Below are 21,972 nucleotides of genomic sequence, written 5' to 3' on the forward strand. Positions count from 1 at the left end.
ACATTAAAGAAAATTCCGAGTTAATTTAAAGAAAATTTCTTTAAACCAAAAATGTTTACATCAAAGAAAATTTGCTTCTCCTAAATCTGGAAAAAAAACTACACTGATCAATATGAGATGAATTCACCACGAGGATTGGAACTAGCCAGATACATGTGCCTACACAAAAAATATTAAAGTTGCTTCAATAATGAAAATGACATGAATTTTTCAAATATAACTTTAAAAGAAGACGTAGTTAAAATTATAGTTTATTTGGAAGTATTTGTTAATTTAATTCAAGATTTAATTTTATTTTTCTTACATTTTAGATATAAACACTTTCATTTCATTATTTTCTTAATTGAATGTATTTTTTAAAGTGTTTACAAAATTCTTCATTTAATTTTTCAATTGAGTACTTCAAACAACTGTTTAATTTGGAAAACCATTATATTATAAAATTCCGGCATAATTTTATAATATAATGGTTTTCCAAACTAATGGTTTTCCATGTATACATATATATAATTATATTTTTTCATATAATTTTCTATATAATTATATGTTTTAATTGGAAATATATTTTAATTTCATTAAATTTTTAATTCTATATTATGTAATTTTATAAAAAATTTAAAATTTTTCATTACATAAATTTCTTAGCTGACTTTGTTTTTTATGCGATTAAAAAATTCTTCAGTTAATATTTTAATTGATTGTTTTAATCAACATTTTAATTGAAAAACAAAAGAAATTAAATTATATTTATATTTTAAAATTATTTTTTAATTGATCATGGTTTATACTTCAATCAACTTCCCAGCAAAAAAAAGGTCGCCAAAAAAGTAGTGAAAATGATCGTTTTGCATCCGGAAGTGGTGCAAAATTGGTAAAGAAGCGAGAAATTTTACATGGTCTTGTCATAGGATGGATGCTCACTATTTTTATAGCCCTTGTACTGAATTTGCATCCAATTTTAAGGTGTGATCCGAATTCAGTATTTTGGATGTGAATTAAAAAATTTGCTGATATTTTTCCAAATAAATAATTATTATTATTTTTAATGCATTCTAAAGCTTGTTTGAATATTTGAACTCAAGTATTTTCAAAAATTCGCTTTTATTCTAGAATGGATTTAGAATTTTTTGTAAATTTTGTAAATTTGCGTTAAAGTCGCAGCATGTCTTTGAATTAAGGAAAGTTTCCTTAAAATAAAGAAACACATTTTTGATTTAAAGAAATCGTCCTTAAATTAACTGAACTATTGAATCTTTTGATTTAAGATAAAAAAGCTTCCACTATAGGCTAAGACTTACTTTGAGGATTTAGCATCTTTGGTTTAAAGTTTTTTTTTTGGAATTAAGAAAATATTTTTACTTTGAGGTATCCGCTATAATTTGGATTTTTAAACTGGCACTTGTTTGTACGTGAATAGCTTTATCAATATACCAAGAAAGAAAATGAAAATTCGATAAATGAATCTGAATTATTGATCCAGATAGGTCGCTACAAAAATGTCTTAATTTTAAAGAAGCCGCATCTTTGGCTCGGAATCAATACCAAATTCCTTAAGAGAAGGTCAAAATCTTTGGATCCAAGTAAACTTTGTTTTGAGTGTGCAGAACAACTTCCAATTTTATCAGCGGTGGATTATCCCACCTCAGTAATGCTGGTGACATTTCTGAGGGTTTCAAAGCTTCTCTAAGTGGTTTCACTGGAATGTGGAACGCCGTTCGGACTCGGCTATAAAAAGGAGGTCTCTTGTCATTGAGCTCAACATGGAATCGGGCAGCACTCAGTGATAAGAGAGAAGTTCACCACTGTGGTATTACAATGGACTGAATAGTCTAAGTGAGCCTGATACATCGGGCTGCCATATAACCTAACCTAACCTAACCTTGGCTCGGCATCAATACCAAAATCCTTAAGAGAAGGTCAAAATCTTTCGATCAAGTAAACTTTTTTTTTGAGTGTGCAGAACAACTTCCAATTTTTTTTTCTGGGTAAATAACATTTTTTTAAAGTGATAAAAAAATTCTTCAATTATTTTTATAAATGCACCCAGAAAAAAAGTGGACACACCATGAAAAAATATATAAGTTTATAATAGAACATTTTAAGTAACATATTTTAGTAATTGCAATCTGTTAACAATTTATTAAAAATAATATTTTTTTCTGTTGTTTAATAAAAATTCATATTTTGGAAGAAAAAATTTGAATCTAAAATTTTTAAAATATCTTAGCGCTATATGAAGTTTAAGTTCGGAATAGAACTAAAATCCACAAATTTTCATGAACTAAAATAATGTTAAATCAGCTATAAAAAAAACTTTACTATTTTAAATTGAAAGTATTTTATAATTTAAATAAATTTAATTGTATTTCTATTTTTTTATTTAATTGAAATTATTTAAATATTTTTTATTTTTTTTATATTTTTTTTATTTGATAAAAAAAATTGTTCAGTTGTTTAATAAAATTTCATATTATTGATCATTTCATTTTGAATCAAAATGTTTAAAAAATCTTAGCGCTATATGAAGTTTAAGTTCAGAATAGAACTAAAATCAACTAATTTTCATGAACTAAAAAAAGGTTAAATCAGCTATACCAAAAAACTTTACTATTTTAAATTGAAAATATTTTTTAATTTAATTAAATTTAATTTTAATTCTAATTTGTTATTTAATTAAAATTATTTAATTATTTTTTATTTTTTGTATACCCACCACCATAGAATGGTGACGGGGGTATAATAAGTTTGTCATTCCGTTTGTAACACATCGAAATATCGATTTCCGACTATACAAAGTATATATATTCTTGATCAGGGAGAAATTCTAAAACGATATAACCATGTCTGTTGTAATCACTCTACAGTCTTCAATAATGAAGCAATCGTGCTGAAATTTGGCACAAACTCTTCTTTTGTCTGCAGGCAGGTCAAGTTCGGGGATGAGCTATTATTTATTTAAAATGAATTCAATAAAATTAATTTTATAGGTTGATAACGTCTTTTTTTCTAGTATTTTGAAAAAAATCGTCCACTGGTATTTTTATTACTGTCCCTATTTTAACAGCAATTTATTTGTCTTTCAAAAATGTTGAATGCATATGGTTTGCAATTTATCTAATCTAGTCAACGAAATTTTTGCAATATCTACTATGGCACTAATATTTTAAGAAACAAAAAAAAATGCACTAAATACACTAATATTCTAAGAAAACAAAATTCTCCCTTATACTCACCACAGCGTGTATTACACCACGTACTGTAATGCCCACAGTGGGTGCAAATTCCACACGGACTCCAGGCTCTATAATAAGTTTAGCACCCTTCTCTATGGTGATTTGTTCGCGCGCCTTAAAAGGACTTTCACTAGCACGTAGTATACGGTCACTTGTTATGCTGCCACCACTCAATTCTGTATATGTTGTGGAAGCGCCTGTATTCGATGACATCAGCAATGTATTGTCATCGTTATTAGTCTGCCCCAAGGAAGGTGGGGAGTCCTTTGGATGATAATGAGGATATGATGTAGTCGTTGGTAGAGGTGGTTGGGCAAAATGCAGTTGAGTATCATCATCATAGTTGTTGTCAACTCGAAAATCTGGGTCGGCGTCATATTGACTATTGGCCACCAGATACTCGGAAGATTCTAAAAATTCATTATGCTTCTGTGCGGCTGAGATGGGTTGAGGAAGAAGGCTTAAAGCGATTGCGACGATAATTGTTGTAGCAAGAACTCTAAGAAGTTTTGGTATTTGACGACGTCGAGTCGTCATATTGATTGAATAAAAGCAATTTTATATCAAGGCACAATTTTTGTTTCGTCTGAGATATTTTGAGTTCGTTGTTTTCGTTTTCAATGGGGAACAATTTTCTTGGAATTTTATATATCACTATTTTCGTTTTCGTTTTGTTTTTTTTTTCTATTTCGTTTTCTTAATTTCTATGTTGGTTTTTTTAAAGACACATACTTCATTTAAAGGCCACATTTTGATTATTCCAGGTAAATGAAATGGAAAGCTGAAAGAACACAAATAAAAACTTTAAATTACGATTTGGGTCGTTTAGTTTTAATTTTCCAAGTATTTTTGTATTTTATTCTCATTTTCAAATGAGTTTCATTTAAACGGTTTCGGTTTCAAATTTTTGTATTTTTGGGTCACATATGTTATCACTTTTCAATCACTACCATAGAAGGGGGTTTCTTTTCCAAAACTATAAAAACCTGTAGTTTTTAAGCTTTAGTTTGGTTTTTTGTTTTGATTTTCTTGTACTTGTTCACTTTTTACTTTATATAGCCCTCCCTTTTGCCCCACAAATTTCATTTGTGACACCAAATAACAACACACCACACAAACTACACAAAAAAAACCGAAATGAAAATTAAAAGAGAAATTTCATAACCTTTTTCCCTTTACTGTAGTTATTGTTGTTATTAACTTTACTATAGCAGCATGTCATGTATACAAAAAAAAAACACGTCTATACGCAAAGAACCGTTAGAAACTACTAAATTGATGGCGCTCACATACCATCATTGACTTGGCTTGCATGCATCAAAGAACTTTTCATACATTTTCAGTTTTCAATGCTCCAACAGCACTCATTCACTCACTCCACTCTACTCTCACAAACCTCTATTTTCATCCGGTCGCCCTCCCCCTCACGAAAAACAAAAACAACCATGTCTACCCTACCACATTCTTATAGTAAACAAATAATAACGGCCCCAAACGATGGGAGCTAAGACGATGACGACGACAACAACGTACATACGATGAAAACAATCGTAAGTCTTTTTTCACATGTTGTTGTCATTGTTGTTATTCGTTCTCATATGGGTAAGTTTAAAATTGTTGGTTGGTTTTCTTAAGCTCTTCTTCTCATGGCGCTCTCTGTTTATCATCACTTAAAAAAGCAGAGCCCCCCATACAAATAATGTAATAGTTTACCTATAAGAGAATAACTCCGTTATTTGCTTGTATTGATAAAAAATAACTGTAAACTTTGTTTTGTATTTTTTGAATTGGAATATTAATAGGCTTGTATTTTATGTTGTTGTTTTTGTTGTCGTACTATGGTATCTACTTCATCCCATAACAACCCACTGAGTATGCATTTTTTGATTTTAAAACAAAGAAATGCAGTTTCATTGGATACGAGTGTGCTTTTCGTTAAATGTGAGGGTGTTGGCATTACTTCAAAACTCTTGTCAAAACTTATGCTTAGCGAGCTTTTTGCTGTCGGCCCAAAATTTATGGAGTTTTATTTTTTCGATTTATAAAAATGCTGTCTTAGAAGTTTTTTAACCTTTCAATGTTCGACCACGAAAAAGGTGTTGTGTATTGTTGCAAACAGTGTTTAAAAAAGGAAATGAAGATATTTAGTAAAATTATTTAAAAATTGTTTGATAATTATAGACATATAAAAAATTTGTTTTTAGTCAAATGACACGACACGACAGTTCCCTGCAAACATTTGCTATCGAAAGTGTATCGAAGTAGTTTCGCCCTGGAAGATAAAACTTTCATAGGCGATACCATTTTCTTATCGAGTTAGTGTCCCCGTTCGGGAACAAATGTCCCACTACGCGATAGTGTTCTCGGCGAATCGAACCAGAGACTAAAAGAAGTAAAAAAAGCGATAGTAATTTTTTAAAAAAATAAAAATGATGATCGGCCGCACCGAGCATTGAACTCGAAACCTTTCGTTTTCAAGTCAGAGGCTCTCCCTCTGTGCTACCCACGCTCGTTGGTTGATAGTTGCTTTTTACACACATGTACTCTCAAAGAGATGCTATTGAAAAATTCGCTATATCGATGTATGGAGTCTATATTTAGATTTTTGATCGCTGTTAGAGTCGAATTTGTTTCGAAACGGAAACACCCCACGCGATAGTTGTTTTTATTGTTGTTGTGGTTGAGATTTTACTACCAGAAAACTTCCTGGTGATCCCAAGTAGTGACATTTTAGCGAAAGACGATAAAACAATCACCCAAATGCTTGCAGGGTTGTATATTTATACCCTTCACCACTACTGTGGTACAGGGTATAATAACTTTGTGCATTTGTATGTAGCGCTAAGAAGGACCGGTCTTAGGCCGATCTTTTAGTATACTGATCGTCTTCGAATTAAATTCTGAGTCCATTTAGCGATGTCCGTCTGTCTGTTCATGTATTTTTGTGTGCGATCGTCTTCAAATTTGGCACAAAAAAATCGGTTCAGATTTAGATATAGCTGCCATATATATTTATAACCGATGTGGTAATAAATGACGTATTTATCAACTGATCTGCTTCTAATTTCGTATAATCGATTGTTTTGTGAGTCTCGTAAATATCAGTCAAATCGGTTCAGATATAGCTTTCACCCGATTTACACTCCTATGGCCCCAGAGGCCAAAGTTTTACACCTAGTTACGTAAACTTTTGGCACAGGGAGTGGAACTAACATTATAAATATGCATACTGAATTTGGTTGAAATCGGTTCAGATTTAAATGTATCTTCCATATATATCTGTCGTCCGATTTATAGTCATAACGGGTGATACGGTCAAAATTTGGTCAATATAAACTTGACGTATTTCTTTCAATTTTGCATTTAAAAAAACACCCCTCATTTGGAAGGTGTATGTGTGTAGAATGTTGCTCCTATTTTGATTTTGGAATTCACCCCTCAGTTGTCAAAATGCCGTCCAAGCAAGAAGAGCAGCGTATCAAAATTTTGCTCGCGCATCGCGAAAATCCGAGAACTCGCACGCAAAGCTGGCAAAATCGCTAACAGTTGCCAAATCAACCGTTACAAATGTAATTCAAGTGTTTGGGGAACGTTTGTCGACAGCCAGGAAGTCTGGATCGGGGGGAAATCGAAAACCGGAATCTGCCGAGACGACAAAGAGAGTTGCCGGTAGTTTCAAGCGAAACCCTTACCTCTCTCTCCGAGATGCCGCAAATAAGCTGGGTGTATCGTCTACAACCGTGCATCGAGCCAAAAAAAGAGCCGGACTATCGACTTACAAGAAGGTAGTGACTCCAAATCGCGATGATAAACAAAATACGACGGTCAAAGCGCGATCCCGGAGGCTGTACACGATGATGCTGACGAAGTTTGACTGCGTGGTAATGGACGACGAAACCTATGTCAAAGCCGACTACAAGCAGCTTCCGGGACAGGAGTTTTATACGGCAAAAGGAAGGGGAAAGGTAGCAGATATTTTCAAGCAAGCCATCTGTACCTTTGGCTTGAAAAGCAGCATATTCATAGCTTCCGGGAATGTCAACCAAGAAATTTACGTGAAAGAGTTTTTGAATAAACGTCTTCTGCCTTTCCCGAAGAAACACCGTTGTTCCGTACTGTTTTGGCCGGATTTGGCATCTGGCCATTACTGTAAAAAGGCCATGGAGTGGTACGCCGCCAACAACGTGCAGGTGGTTCCCAAGGACAAGAACCCTCCCAACACGCCAGAGCTCCGCCCAATTGAGAAATACTGGGCTATTGTCAAGCGGAACCTAAAGAAGACCAAAAAAACTGCTAAGGACGAGCAGCAGTTCAAAGCAAACTGGCTTTCTGCGGCGAAGAAGGTGGACAAGGTGGCTGTACAAAATCTGATGGCAGGTGTCAAGCGTGAGGCCCGGCAATTCGGATTTGGAAAAGCGAAAGCCTAACTGAATATTTTTCCTGAATTTTATACTAATTGAACTTAAAAAAGAAATTTAATTTGATTTTTTAAATAAACGATTTCGCCGCATAAATGCGTGTTTTCCCTTGACCGTATCACCCTTTATTACCACCGTAGGTCAAAATTTCACTCCGATTTACTTAAAATTGTGCACAAGGAATGGAATTAACATTTTTAATATGCATGACAAATTTAGTTGAAATCGGTTCAGATTTAGATATAGCTGCCATATATATCTTTCGTCCAATACGCACTTATATGGCCCCAGAGGTTAAATTTTCACTCCGATTTACTTGAAGTTTTGCACAGAGAGTAGGACTAACATTCTTGCTACAAATACCAAATTTGATCAAAATCGGTGTAGATTTAGATAAAACTCCCATATATATCTTTCGCCCGATTTAGATTCATATTAACACGGAAGCCAAAGTTTCATTTCAATATGGAAGTTTTGCACTGAGAGTTCAATTAACCCTCTGTGTCATAGTGTAGACTGTAGGCAACATACCGTTCGAATGACTCAAAATTAATAGAAATAGCTTTTTTGGCTCAATCACGCACTGTATTCCATGGTTTATATACTGAGCTAATAAACTTGTAAAAATAGAATAATTAGGTGGCACTACTTGCTGGAAATTGACATTTCTTTATTGACTATTGGTATTTACGAAAAGTGCCGGTTTGCTGTGACTTCAAAAAATAATAAAAAATTGTTGTGCTTGTGTTTTGTGTGTAATCTTGATAGATTGGAGAGGTAAGTGTTTGAGCTTTATTGTAGAATGTTCTTTTTGAACAATTTTTACGTTTGTTTTTGATGGCAAATAATGTTTGGCAATACACCCAATTTGTGGCAGTTTCTCTTCAAATAATAAAACTAAATGAAAATTAAAAAATACGTGTATTTTATTTTTTTGTTATCATCTCCAATACGAAACAAGTATATACGGCCGTAAGTTCGGCCAGGCCGAAGCTTATGTACCCTCCAGCAGAGAATGAAGCCGCCGAGTCGCGCCGCCGATTTTAGCCGTCGCCGACCCGTTTTTAGCAGTCGACGCCGCCGCCGAATATGTCGACTCATCTCGACTCAAATTTAGCCGCCAATTAATCTAAAATATTGATTTATATCAGAAAAATTTAATAATATTTGTTATAGTTTTTGCCAAAATTTTGAACTTTCCACCTTCAATGAATTAGTATCAAGTTGCTATAATAGTTTTACAAAAATTCAGCTCAAAAAATTTGAATGAAATGTAAATTTGATTGTAGGATTGGTTGTACAACTAATCTCATTACAATTCGGAAAACTTCAAATTGATTTTATAATAGATAATTTTGCGCCGCCGAATAGATAATTTTTTATCGGCTTAGCCGTCAAGCCGCCGCCGCCGGAGGCAAATATTTAGTGTCAGCCGCCGCCGACAAAAATGGGTCGGCTTCATTCTCTGCCCTCCACCATGGATTGCGTAGAAACTTCTACTGAAGACTGTCATCCACAATCGATTTTCTTGGGTTGCGGTAACTTTTGCCGATGGCAAGGTATCTTAAAACTTCCTAAAACCGTAATATTTATATACCACGTAGTCCATACGTGGTATATATTATATACGTATATAATTAAGTTTGACAAAATTTTCTATAGAAATAAAATTTTGACAACATTTTCTATAGAAGTAAAATTTGGACAAAATTTTCTATACAAATTACATTTTGACAAAATTTACTATAGAAATAAAATGTTTACTAAATTTTCAAAAGATTTATAATTTTGACAACATTCTTTATAGAATTAATTAATTAATTGCTTCTCCTAGAGGATCCGCAAATCAAAATAATTATGGACCGATATGGACCAATTTTTGCATGGTTGTTACAGACCATATATTAACACCACGTACCAAATTTCAACCGGATCGGATGAATTTTGCTCCTCTAAGAGGCTCCGGAGTTCAAATCTGGGGATCGGTCTATATGGGGGCTATATATAATTATCGACCTATTTTTGCATGGTTGTTAGAGACCATATACTAACACCATGCACCAAATTTCAGCCGGATCGGATGAAATTTGCTTCTCTTAGAGCAATCGCAATCCAAATTTGGGGGTCAGTTTATATTGGGGCTATACGTAAAAGTGGACCGATATGGCCCATTTGCAATACCATCCGACCTACATCAATAACAACTACTTGTGCCAAGTTTCAAGTCGATAGCTTGTTTCGTTCGGAAGTTAGCGTGATTTCAACAGACGGACGGACATGCTCAGATCGACTCAGAATTGCACCACGACCCAGAATATATATACTTTATGGGGTCTTAGAGCAATATTTCGATGTGTTACAAACGGAATGACAAAGTTAATATACCCCCATCCTATGGTGGAGGGTATAAAAATCATACAAATCGGAGTTCATGAGTGATAGAGGGTTCAAATTTTAGCAATATATGCCAAATTTTATCAAAATCGGCTCAAAATTAGACAAACCCCCATAGGTTAGGTTAGGTAAGGTGGCAGCCCGATGTATCCGGCTCACTTAGACTATTCAGTCCATTGTGATACCACATTGTTGAACTTCTCTCTTATCACTGAGTGCTGCCCGATTCCATGTTAAGCTCAATGACAAGGGACCTCCTTTTTATAGCCGAGTCCGAACGGCGTTCCACATTGTAGTGAAACCACTTAGAGAAGTTTTGAAACCCTCAGAAATGTCACCAGCATTACTGAGGTGGGATGATCCACCGCTGAAAAACTTTTTGGTGTTCGGTCGAAGCACGAATCGAACCCACGACCTTGTGTATGCAAGGCGGGCATGCTAACCATTGCACCACGGTGGCTCCCAAACCCCTATATATATGTTCATATGACCAAAATACCCACATTTTCCTTGTAAAATCATTACGGCTAAAATGATTCATGTGAATCACGACTAAAATGATTCGCAAAAATGATTCAAATTTACCTATACACTAATTCGTATGTATCAAACGATAAATCATAAATGCAGTCTGGAGAAATTTCATTAGCCAATTTAAATTTTGAGTCTCGAATTTTGTAAAAGTTAAAAAAAAAATTATCCAAATCGCTTCATTTTTAAATATTTGTATATGGGAATATAAACCTCTAATAGCTGGCAACAAATTTGAAGGTGTCTGATATAAAAATGGAAATTCAAAATAGAATTTTTGAAATCTTTAGATTCGACCTCAATAGATTTATGACACCTTAACCGAAAGCCATCGAATGGGAATATCATATAGGTCTTTTCGGGCTGACACCCCTTCAAATGTGGCAAACTTCGACTTTTCTAAATTTGAACATTCGACACCTTAAAATTTTGTAAAAGCCGAGATCTCGATGTTTTGATTCTGATCTTAAAATTGAGGGACTCGACCTCAATTTGCTAGTTTACAAAAAAAGATGAAATTATTTAGGAGTAACGACAACAACAAATAAATGAGAAAATTGTCTATGCGATTCTCGGTACTTATATGATTAGCCTCACATTCCCACATAGTCTACAATCAAATATCTATTTTTCCTATAATATTTTCAGACAAATGAATTCGGAAAATACGGGTAGTTTTATTCCCACAATTTCAAGAAAAAAAAAATTAAAGGAAAGAGTAAGTAGTTCCCATGTGGTCAAGAATTGCTATCCAACTGTGTGTTGCCTGAAGATTCTATGTTAATTTGAATTCATAAATTAACACTTGCTCAATGGGTTGTATTCTAATTATTTCGATATACAAAGGTCAAGTGATAAACGAGAGTAAACATCCATAACCAATTAATATAATTTGAAACAAAACATAAAGATGCTTATAAATGTTCTAACATTTGATCAAATGTCAATAACATTTGATCTTTAAATTTTTCTTTCACCCACATTATCTAAAAGGCTACTACAATTCAAATATTAAATAAAGAACCGTTATGTTCACCTTATATGCGAACATAATCAACACCCACCACACTACCAATATGACATATTCACTCAATTGAGTTGCCATATAAGCATTAATGTCAAGGTTAATTGATAAATTGCACTCTTGCACCACCCATTTAAATGAACACCAATATCATTGATTCGTTTGTGGTGGGGAGTGCAGGGTTGTATAGAGTATAAACATAAAGAGATCTATCTCTGTGGTGGATAGAAGATAATCTCTTCTCTATATTCTTTTTGTATATAATCATCTATGAATGACTTCCATTCATAAGTGTAGAATACAATAACTACAACAACAACAAATATTTTAGTATTATGACGATCATAGACATTAGTAATTTTCAGGTTTTTTTTGTTGTTTTTGAAACAAAAGACGAATATCTCTGACTAATCACAAGCTTGTGAGTCTCTTAGTCATTCACCTAAACACGTTGACAATGATAATGACGACGACGACTATAACAACAACTGTGTTAACTTGGAGAAATGTATTCTAACTTAACTTTGACTAAACAAAGAGATGTTTAAGAACACAGCTGTGGAGGGTCTGTCATTAAATGTTGTTAGTGTTAGTGTGAGTATATAGAACGGAAGAGATCCTATTTCATTTTATTGATCTTTGTTAAAAGGTTTATAAGAAGAGATGGGTGGGGGACTTTGAAAAGTTATCAACTTCATTAAAACGTGTTTTTGCTGAAGAAACATTACCGATTTTTTACTAATTTTTTTACCCATTTCTTCTCCATAGAATTGTGAATAGCAATCAAAACAGTCATTCAAACATTCTTCGAATCACATTCATTTGTTCATGCTTTAGTGTAGTCTATCTCATATGTTCGATACTGTCTTCAGTCAATGTCCGTTCCCCCTGGCTGAATATGTGACGCTATGTGGTAAATGACTCTCGCATGCAACTCTTTTTTTTTTCTTACATTTGATAACCTGGGTTATTGGCCATCAATGTAATAAAAGCCAAATGTGTTGGATTTATAGCAACAACTAATCCAATGGCGAAGCTAAATTACCAGGCAACATGTATACACAGTGGTTGCAACAGAAACATAGGCAATAAATGAGAAATTAAAAACTTGCAAATTATGTTGCCAGATCTGCCAAAATGGATAACTCTCTTTTCAAAGGATTCATATTAGAGTAGGTTGTTCTAATAACCGGTTTTTTAAATTTCGGTTCATCGGAATTTTTATTTTTCTTAAAATCTGTTAACCGGCTAAAACAAAAAAAAAAAAAATGAAATTAGTGAAAATGAGTATTCTACATTCATTTTATTCTAAAAACATACAATTAACAATTCATTGTAATAAAATGAACATTTTAAAACAAGGTTAATATAAATTAATAATGTATTTCTAGTGTAGCCGAAAAAATCTAAATTAAAAATGTGCTCACTTTATTTTTTATCAAAATACTTCTTTACTGATAATACGAGTAGATGTCGGACTATACATCTTCATTGCATTGAAAAAATGCTCGGTTCCAAAGATCTTGTCTTTACACTAATGATTTAGATACTGCTTACGAGCCAAATAAGCAATGAATTGAAGCAAGGATACTTTAAAAAACACAGATCTCTTTTAAATTTGAATTTTGCTTATTTGATTCTGGAAAACAAATTTTAATTTATTAGTTTTGTCAGTTTTTTTCTTTATGTATTATCAAACTTTTAAAACTAGTTAACGAAAACTTCAATTTCCAAATTCAGACTTGACTTCAAGTAGCGTTAGTTTAACTACGCATTTTTTCTGTGTAAAGAAAACCGGTTAACCGATGGTCACAAATCGGGTTTCGCGTTTAATCGAAGATGCCAATTTTTTATTATCCGGTTTCGGTTTGTGTAAGTGAATCCGATTAACCGGTGTCAGTGTGGAAACCTTTTATTAGAGCTACGTGCAGAGATATGGAATTTACTTTAAGTTTGATTCTTTACACTCGGAGAAGGAAAATGCTGACCTCATTTAAGAGCACATTGTTAACATGCTTGTCGCAACCAAGTTATTTTCTCGCAAATTATGAATATTATATCGGCAAATATGTATATATTCGGCGAGAAAACAAAAATGTTCAATTCCAGTGCAATGCTTTTGAAATAGGTTTAAGGTAATCATATTCCTTAAAATTACACCACAAAATATTTTAACAAAGTAGTTTTAACATTACCTTTCTTGTCAAGTATGTAGTGTTAGCACAATATATTTCTGCACTGAAAAAAATATTGTCGTGAGGTCAAAGACTTCGTGTCTTTAAAATACGAATGCATATTTTGCTTAGCATAGAAGACTCATTTCTCTAATATAAAGTTTTTCTCCTTGTCCAAAAGTCGATAAACTTTTCAATGAAGTCGTATTGTCCTTATAATTAAGTGATTTGAATTAAAAATGGGTATCATAACATGAAAGAAAAAATGTTTGGGCTAGGTCAACTTGACTTTAATAATTCAGAAATATTCTTTAAATTTAATGAAATTGTCTTTAAATTAGTTGTCTTTTTGTATCTTGACTACAAAGCAAAAAATCGTTCAAATATAGGACATGTTTTTCAAAACTTTATTTTAAAGAAGTTTTTTACTTAAAACATAGCATAATTTCTACTGGAAGTCGAGTCTTAATTTGGAAAATAAAGTTATCGTTAACTCGTTTTAATGGACTTTGATAGCATATGAAGAAAAAAAAGATGAGAAAGCGAAAACTTAAAATTTGCTTCCTAGAAGCAAGTACACAAAAACCAAATTTAAAAGAGAATTGTGTCTTAAAAGTATCCTTACTTGTATTCTCCGCTTCTTTGGCTCGGAATCAATACCAAATTTTTTAAAGTGAAGACATAATCTTTGGAACCGGGCATGCTTTTTTTCAGTGTGTTTTAATATTTGAAATTTGCAAGAGAATATCTAGTAGGCATTGCATTTTTGTTGCTTGCCTTAATTTTCCAATACATAATTTTTGAGTCAGTTAGAAAATATTTGTAGACGTGTTAAAAAGAAAATATAAATCTACTCTTTTTTTTTGTAAAATTTGTGTTTCAATTTTTGGATTACAAAATACCACATCAATTGGAGACCCCGACAAACGATCGAATTATAAAAAGATGTTTCGTTCTAAAGTTCCAAATCCTAGAGGAGAGAACGAGAACCGAGACAATCAAGAACTACTGGTAGCGGGAATGTCTCCACCAATGGCTCAGGGAAATGTATCGATGAATTCTTTTTTTCTTCTTCTTTTCGGATGACCCGATACCAACAGGAGCGGTTGAAATATCCCGTGTTTCTGTGAAATTTCCACCATTTTGACGAAATAACCCGGCGATTTGGTTCAAGCAAGTTGAGAGTCGATTCATTACATCTGGAATAATATCGGATTCATCCAAATTTTATACAATTGTTGGAGCCATTGATGCAGACGTTCTTTCTGAGGTAGGTGACTTAATATTAAATCCACCCGAAACGGAGATGTACGAAACCTTGAAGAGAAGTATTCAAGAACGTTTCATGGATTCTGAAGAAAAACGACAGAAGCGTCTGTTGCGTGAAATGGAACTAGGAGATAAAAGCCCTCAACATTAGTCCGTGAGATGATTTGTCTTGCCTCTGGGAAAGTATCGGAAATACAAGATTTGGAGCCCAAAATCGAAGAACTAACAAAGAAAATTGAACTCCTTTCAAGTCATTCAAGAAATCGTTCCAAATCAAGAGGCAGATCACAGGGTAAGTCGAGTGAAAAGCCATTTTGTTGTTACCATTACAAATTTCGAGAACGAGCTACAAAATTTGTGCAGCCTTGCTCGTTTGTATCCAACTCCTCCTCGGAAAACTAGAAGGCACCTCGTCTTTGGTGACGGACGGGGACTGCCGGGAGATATGTCACCTTTTCGTTCGTGATACGAACTTAAAATACGACTTTCTCATCGATACTGGTGCCGATGTATTTATTTTCCCGGCAAGTTCCATGGAGAAACGGACAGCTGGATCTAGTCTTGAATTAATAGCGGCTAATGAAGCTCCCATTCAAACTTTTGGTTTCAAGAAACTTTGTCTACGCCTTGGCCTCAAACGAGAATTTACTTGGAATTGTGGCCAATGTCAATAGACCAATAATTGGTGCTGATTTCCTCAGTCATTTTGGGCTGTTGGTAGATGTGAGGAATAATTGTTTAATAGATAATGTATCCAAATCAGAAAATAAGGGTTCGATATAGATGCAGCTATGAGTTCTGTTAGATTAATTTCAGAAAACTCTGAATTTTGTAAACTTTTTCTCCAGTTTCCCGAATTAACCCAGAATGACAATCGAATTTCACCCATAAAGCATTCCGTAAAACATTTTATTCATACAGAAGGCCCTCCAGTATACTCAAAGGCTCGAAGATTGTCCTCTGAAAAACTTCAAATTGTTAAACGTGAGTTCGATTTGATCCTAAAGTAGGACATATCTCGTCCTTCAAAAAGTTCTTGGGCAAGTCCATTGCATTTGGTTCAGAAGTCTAACGGGGAGTAGCGTCCATGTGGTGATTATCGTCGTTTAAATACTGTTATCACTCCCGACCGCTACCCAGTTCCCCACATCCACGATTTTGGGCACTTATTGAGCGATAAAAAGGCTTTTCAGTAAAGTCGACTTAGTAAAAGCGTACCATCAGATACCTGTAGAAGAATCGGATATTCCCCAGACTGCCATTGCATCCCCTTTCGAATTATTTGAATTTCCCCGAATGGGATTCGGGTTATGTAACGCAGCGCAGTCTTTTCAACCTTATATAAATGAGGTCATACAAGGTTTGGACTTTTGTTATGCATATATTGACGATATTCTAATTGCGTCAGACAATAAAGAAAAGCATTTGGAACATCTTAATAAATTGTTTCTGCGGTTTCGTGAATTTGGTGTTACTATCAATTATTCCAAATCAGTACTAGGAGTTGCGGAAGTCGAGTTTTTGGGATATTTGGTCAACAGCTATGGTATTAAATCACTCCCATCGCGAGTTGAAGTTATAAAAAATTATAAGTTGCTAGAGACCGAAAAGGAATTAAGAAGATTTTTATGAATGGTTAATTTTTATAGACGATTCATTCCCAATGCAGCTCAACAGCAATTAAAACTTCACGCCATCTGTCCCGGAAACAAGAAAGAAAAAAACACCAAGATTGAATGGACTGAAGACTGAATTCTTGCTTTTGAGCAATGCAAGACTACTTTAGCGAATGCAACTCTGCTGGTTCATTCGAAAATTAATGCTCCAACGTCTCTCTGGATTGATGCCTCAGATTCAGGAATGGGTGGAGTATTGCAACAGTTTATTGATGGTAAGTGGGAGCCTATTGCATTTTATTCAAAGAAGTTGAGCTCTGCTCAAATGAAACACAGTGCATACGACAGGGAACTTCTTGCCGCATATTCGACACTGAATTAATTTCAATATTTCTTAGAAGAAAGAGAGTTTTTTATCTGCACTGATCATAAGCCACTTATACAGTTTGTCAAGAAAGTGTTTTGACAATGGGATAAAAATTATGTTTTGTTCCAAAATTAAATATAATGAAATTTAAAAAAAAAAAATTTTATTATGTATTTTGGAAAGTATACATACGTACACAGAATTAAAAATTTAATAAAATATTTAATATTTCAATTATTTCTAGAAGTTGAAATAGTTGGCAATGTCAAAAGACTTTCTTGACAGACTGTATATGCTTTTAAGCAAAAACCAGAAAAGTCTTCTCCGCGACAATTACGCCCCCTGGATTTTATAGGTCAACATACCGTTGACATAAGACACGTTTCTGGAAAATATAATACTGTTGCCGACGCTTTGTCACGAATGGATGCTATATCATTGCCGTCACCCTTGAATTATAATGATCTGGCTAGTGTGCAAGAATCTGATGCAGAATTACAACAACTTTTAAAAGGAAATACATTGCTTGTATTAAAAAAAGATGGCGGTCCCTGGTTCAAATATTGAAGTATATTGTGATGTGTCAACAATAGCAACACGACCCAATATTCCTGTAAGTTTTCCTGTAAAGCTCTCTTTGAAGCACTCCATGGAATTTCTCATCCAGGAATCAGAGCAACAACAAACTTGATTAAATCACGTTTTGTTTGGCCATCAATTTCCAAGGATCTTCGATAATGTTTATATTCTCCACCGTAAGATGGGGATATGCTAACATTGTCATTGCCAGGGAATGCGGATTGTGTGTGAACCCTAGAAAAACAGATCTGGTATTCTTCGCTATCAGCAAAAGGCTCGAGAATTCTCTTGGGCCCTAATAGTAACGCGGGTGGCCAGTATGGGAGATATTGGCTGTGTGGGAGCACACCTTCCAACCATATTGTCACGGACAATTCGACAATTGCGTCAGGAATTGTAGACGGAATCTATATATGTCGTATGTCCGTCAAAATTTAGACGGACGGGTGGCAGATGTGCTCCCGCACACCAAGTATTTCCTGCTCTACTGATCATCCACGTCACTCCTAATCTGTCATCCGATTGAAATTTGGTAAGTGATGTCAGTATATGCTTTATAATAATCATGCAACAATTGGTTCATATATCATAATTATATATAACGCCCAAAACTGACCCGAAGATCTGACTTCTAGAACCTTACGAAGGAAAAAATTTTGATGAGAACCAATTGAAATTTGGTCCTCTAAAATTCATACTAAAATTCGTTCATATCGGTTCATAAGTATTTATAGAATCCTCTATATAAACCGATCAGCAACTGAAATGTGTTGTATAGCTATTGGATCTGTCTTTATACCCTTCACCACTACTGTGGTACACGGTATAATAAGTTTGTGCATTTGTATGTAACGCCAAGAAATAGTGGTGATAGACCCATCTTTTAGTATACCGATCGGCTTAGAATTAAATTCTGAGTCGATTTAGCGATGTCCGTCTGTCTGTCTGTCTGTCCGTCCGTCTGTTTGTATATGTAATTTTGTGCACAAAGTACAGCTCGCAATTTAAGTCCGATCGTCCTCAAATTTGGCATAGGCCCGTTTCTTGGTACAGAGACAATCGCTATTGGTTTTGGAAAAAAATCGGTTCAGATTTAGATATAGCTGCCATATATATTTATCCCCGATTTGGTCATAGTTAGCGTGTTTATCAACCGATTTTCTTGAAATACCGTACATCCAAATATTTTATGAATCTCGAAAATCTTGCAAAATATCAGCCAGATCGGTTCAGATTTAGATATAGTTCCCATATATATCTTTTGTCCGATTCAGACTCATATGACCACAGAGGCCAAAGTTTACTACCGATCTTCGTGAAATTTTGCACAGAGGGTAGAATTGACATTCTACCAATGCTTGGTAAATTTGATTGAAATCGGTTCAAATTTAGATATAGCTCCCATATATATCTTTCGTCCGATTTGAACTTATATGGCCACAAAAGCCAGAGTTTTACCGTGATTTGCTTCAAATTTTGCACAAGAGGTACGTTTAATAGTATAGTTAAGTGTGTCAAATTTTGTTAAAATCGGTTCAGATTTAGATATAGCTCACACACATATATATATATCTATATATATAAAATTCAAATTATGTTTGTTTATTTGTTTGTTTGTTTGTTTATTTGTATGTTCCGGGTTGGCGCGAAAACGGCTGAACCGATTTACTTGAAACTTTCAGAGATCGTGGGGGGCACTCATGTGCTGAAAATAGGGTACCTCATTTTTTGACATATGGTCGCGGAGAGGAACCTCCCCTTTGTCCGACTTTTTGAAAATTAGACCAAACTTGACCGATTTGCTTGAAATTTTCATTGAAGATTGGGGTTGGCATCTAGACAAAGATCCGCTACTTTTTATTTCGATATTTTGGCGGCGGAGGGGGGCCTCCCCTTTGTTCGACTTTTTTAAAGTACAGTGAAAAAACTAAAATTCTCTAAATTATCTGAGATTTACAGAAAACATGTGGTGAGGTTATGGAATTAAAATGGGGTACCTGATGATTTCATATGTGGATGGGGAGGGGGACCTCCCCCTTGCCCTACTTTTTGAAACTTGGAACAAAATTATGCGATTTGCTTGAAATTTTCATTGAATGTTGGGGTTGGCATCTAGATTTTTTTTTTTTTTGAAAGTACAAACAAAACTAAACTCCCCCGACTGAAATTTACGGAAAAACGGGTTATGAAATTTATATCACTTTCCTGATTTTTTAATAAAAATAAAAGGGCATAGGGAGACATCCGCTTCTCTTAAGTACATACAGAGAAACGATTAAACTTTACCGAGTTACTTGAGGACTGGGGAGAGGTTACGATATTAATAGTTGATACCTGATTTTGTGATATTTGGACGGAAGAGAGGCCGCCCCTTTAGGCTTATAATTTGTTTGACATTTTCTGGGACGTTTACAAAAGATACGCTACATCACTTTTCGATATTTGGTCGGGGAGGAGTTCCTCCTCTAAAACTGCAAAAAAAAATTAAGTTTTCTTGAAATTTACAAAAGCAGTGGGGGAAGGTTATGAACGAAGAGGCAACCTTCCTTGCCCCACACTTGAAGGAAAGTTTCAAGAATTTTCAGGGAAGGTTAGGTGCTATTCACTACGGTGTTTGTCGATATTGTATCGGGGAAAGTGACGTCCCTTTAAAACAATAGAGCAAAATTTAAACATCGCCGATCTACTTGAAATTTACAGGGAACGTGGGAACATCGCCGATCTACTTGAAATTTACAGTACAGGAACGTGGGAATTCTATCGAAGTAAATTCTATCGATTTACTTCGATAGAATTTATAGGGACCATTGAGTAGTTGCGAAATTAATATAGGGTACGTGATAGTCCGATATCAGGTCGGAGTGGTGCGAAGGTGGGGAGAGTGTGCCCTTTTGTCCGTTTTTTTTTTTTCTTAAATTGAAAGTAGAGGGTTGTCCATAAATTGGAACTCGGTACATAATTTTATGATTTTTGCACAGGCTTCTGCCAGACTTCTTTTTAGTAAAGAACTTAAATTTACATGAAATTGGTAGCCAACGTAGAGGGTACATCATTTTCCAACATTTTAGCAAATGTTAATGTAGTAAAATTTTTTACTACGTTTGCTTTTTCCGATTTATTGGATAATATAGTGCTTAATTTTCAGATTTGTTGAGGAAAAGGATACCTTTCCTTGACAAACCACACTTAAAATTCACAAGAAATATAGAAGATTGTCCAACTACTTGAATACAGAACATTATTAAAAAAATTTGGAGGAAAGGGTACACCCTCTACCGCCGTATTTGTACCTATAAACGAAAAATCAAGTAGTCCGATTTGTTTAAAAGAATTCAAATCTTTTCGAATTTGTTTTCAGCACGAAGGATATAGTTGACTAAGTTAACGCAAAATGTTCCTCCAAATACGCTTCGGAAGGCGCAGCGAAGCGGGCCGGGTTACGCTACTATATATATATATATATATATATATATATATATATATATATATATATATATATATATATATATATATATATATATATATATATATATATATATATATATATATATATATATATATATATATATATATATATATATATATATATATATATATATATATATATATATATATATATATATATATATATATATATATATATATATATATATATATATATATATATATATATATATATATATATATCTTTATATATATTTCGCCCGATTTGGACTTATATGGTCTCAAAAGCCCGAGTTTTGCCCTGACTTACTTTAAATTTTTCACAAGCGGTACTTTTGACGATACTATTGTATGTGCCAAATATGGTCAAAATCGATTCAGATTTAGATATAGGTCCCATATATATCTTTCGTCCGATTTGAACTTATATGGCCTCAAAATCCAGGCTTTTGCCGTGACTTGCTTCAAATTTCGCACAAGGAGTACGTTTAGTAGTATCGGTAATTGTGCCAAATTTGGTTGAAATCGGTTCAGATTTAGGCTCCCATATATATCTTCCGTCCGATTTCCACTCATATGACCAGGGGGGCCAAAGTTATACTCCCATTTACGTGAAATTTCGCATAGATAGCAGAATTATTATTCTAACTATACATGTCAAATTTAGTCAAAATCGGTTCAGATTATATATAGCTCCCATATATACGTACACTAGAGTTGGGGAAATATGGTAGACTGTTATACATTTTAGACCCATTTTCAATGGAAGTTTCCTCCAATTAACTGGATAGCGTTAGCCGATTTAAATTTTAATTCTAGAGATTTTGTAGAAGTAAAAAAAATTGTCTCCTTTATATAGCTTCCAGCAAATGTGAAGTAGTTGAGATGGTAAACAAAAATGTTGGCCTACATAATGGTGAAGG

At 34.1% G+C, this 21,972-nt stretch overlaps 1 protein-coding gene across 3 annotated transcripts in view; it reads right to left on the minus strand.

Annotated features, from left to right (window-relative positions):
* bark (C-type lectin domain-containing protein bark beetle) overlaps positions 1–21,972 on the minus strand; it is a 67,315-nt gene that overhangs the window by 43,583 nt on the left and 1,760 nt on the right. For 2 of the 3 annotated variants that reach the window (XM_075297453.1, XM_075297451.1), the window contains exons 1-2: positions 4,399–4,491; positions 3,234–4,014 (exon numbers count right to left, since the gene is read on the minus strand). In XM_075297453.1, coding sequence (XP_075153568.1) covers positions 3,234–3,770 — 537 coding nt within the window. In that variant the 5' untranslated portion in view covers positions 3,771–4,014; positions 4,399–4,491. Of the gene's footprint in view, positions 1–3,233; positions 4,015–4,398; positions 4,492–21,972 lie in introns of those variants that run through there. The other variant, XM_075297452.1, reaches the window with a different exon arrangement.

The sequence above is a fragment of the Haematobia irritans genome, chromosome 2, assembly GCF_050003625.1.
Source record: "Haematobia irritans isolate KBUSLIRL chromosome 2, ASM5000362v1, whole genome shotgun sequence".
In the NCBI taxonomy this organism is placed as follows: Eukaryota; Metazoa; Arthropoda; class Insecta; order Diptera; family Muscidae; genus Haematobia; species Haematobia irritans.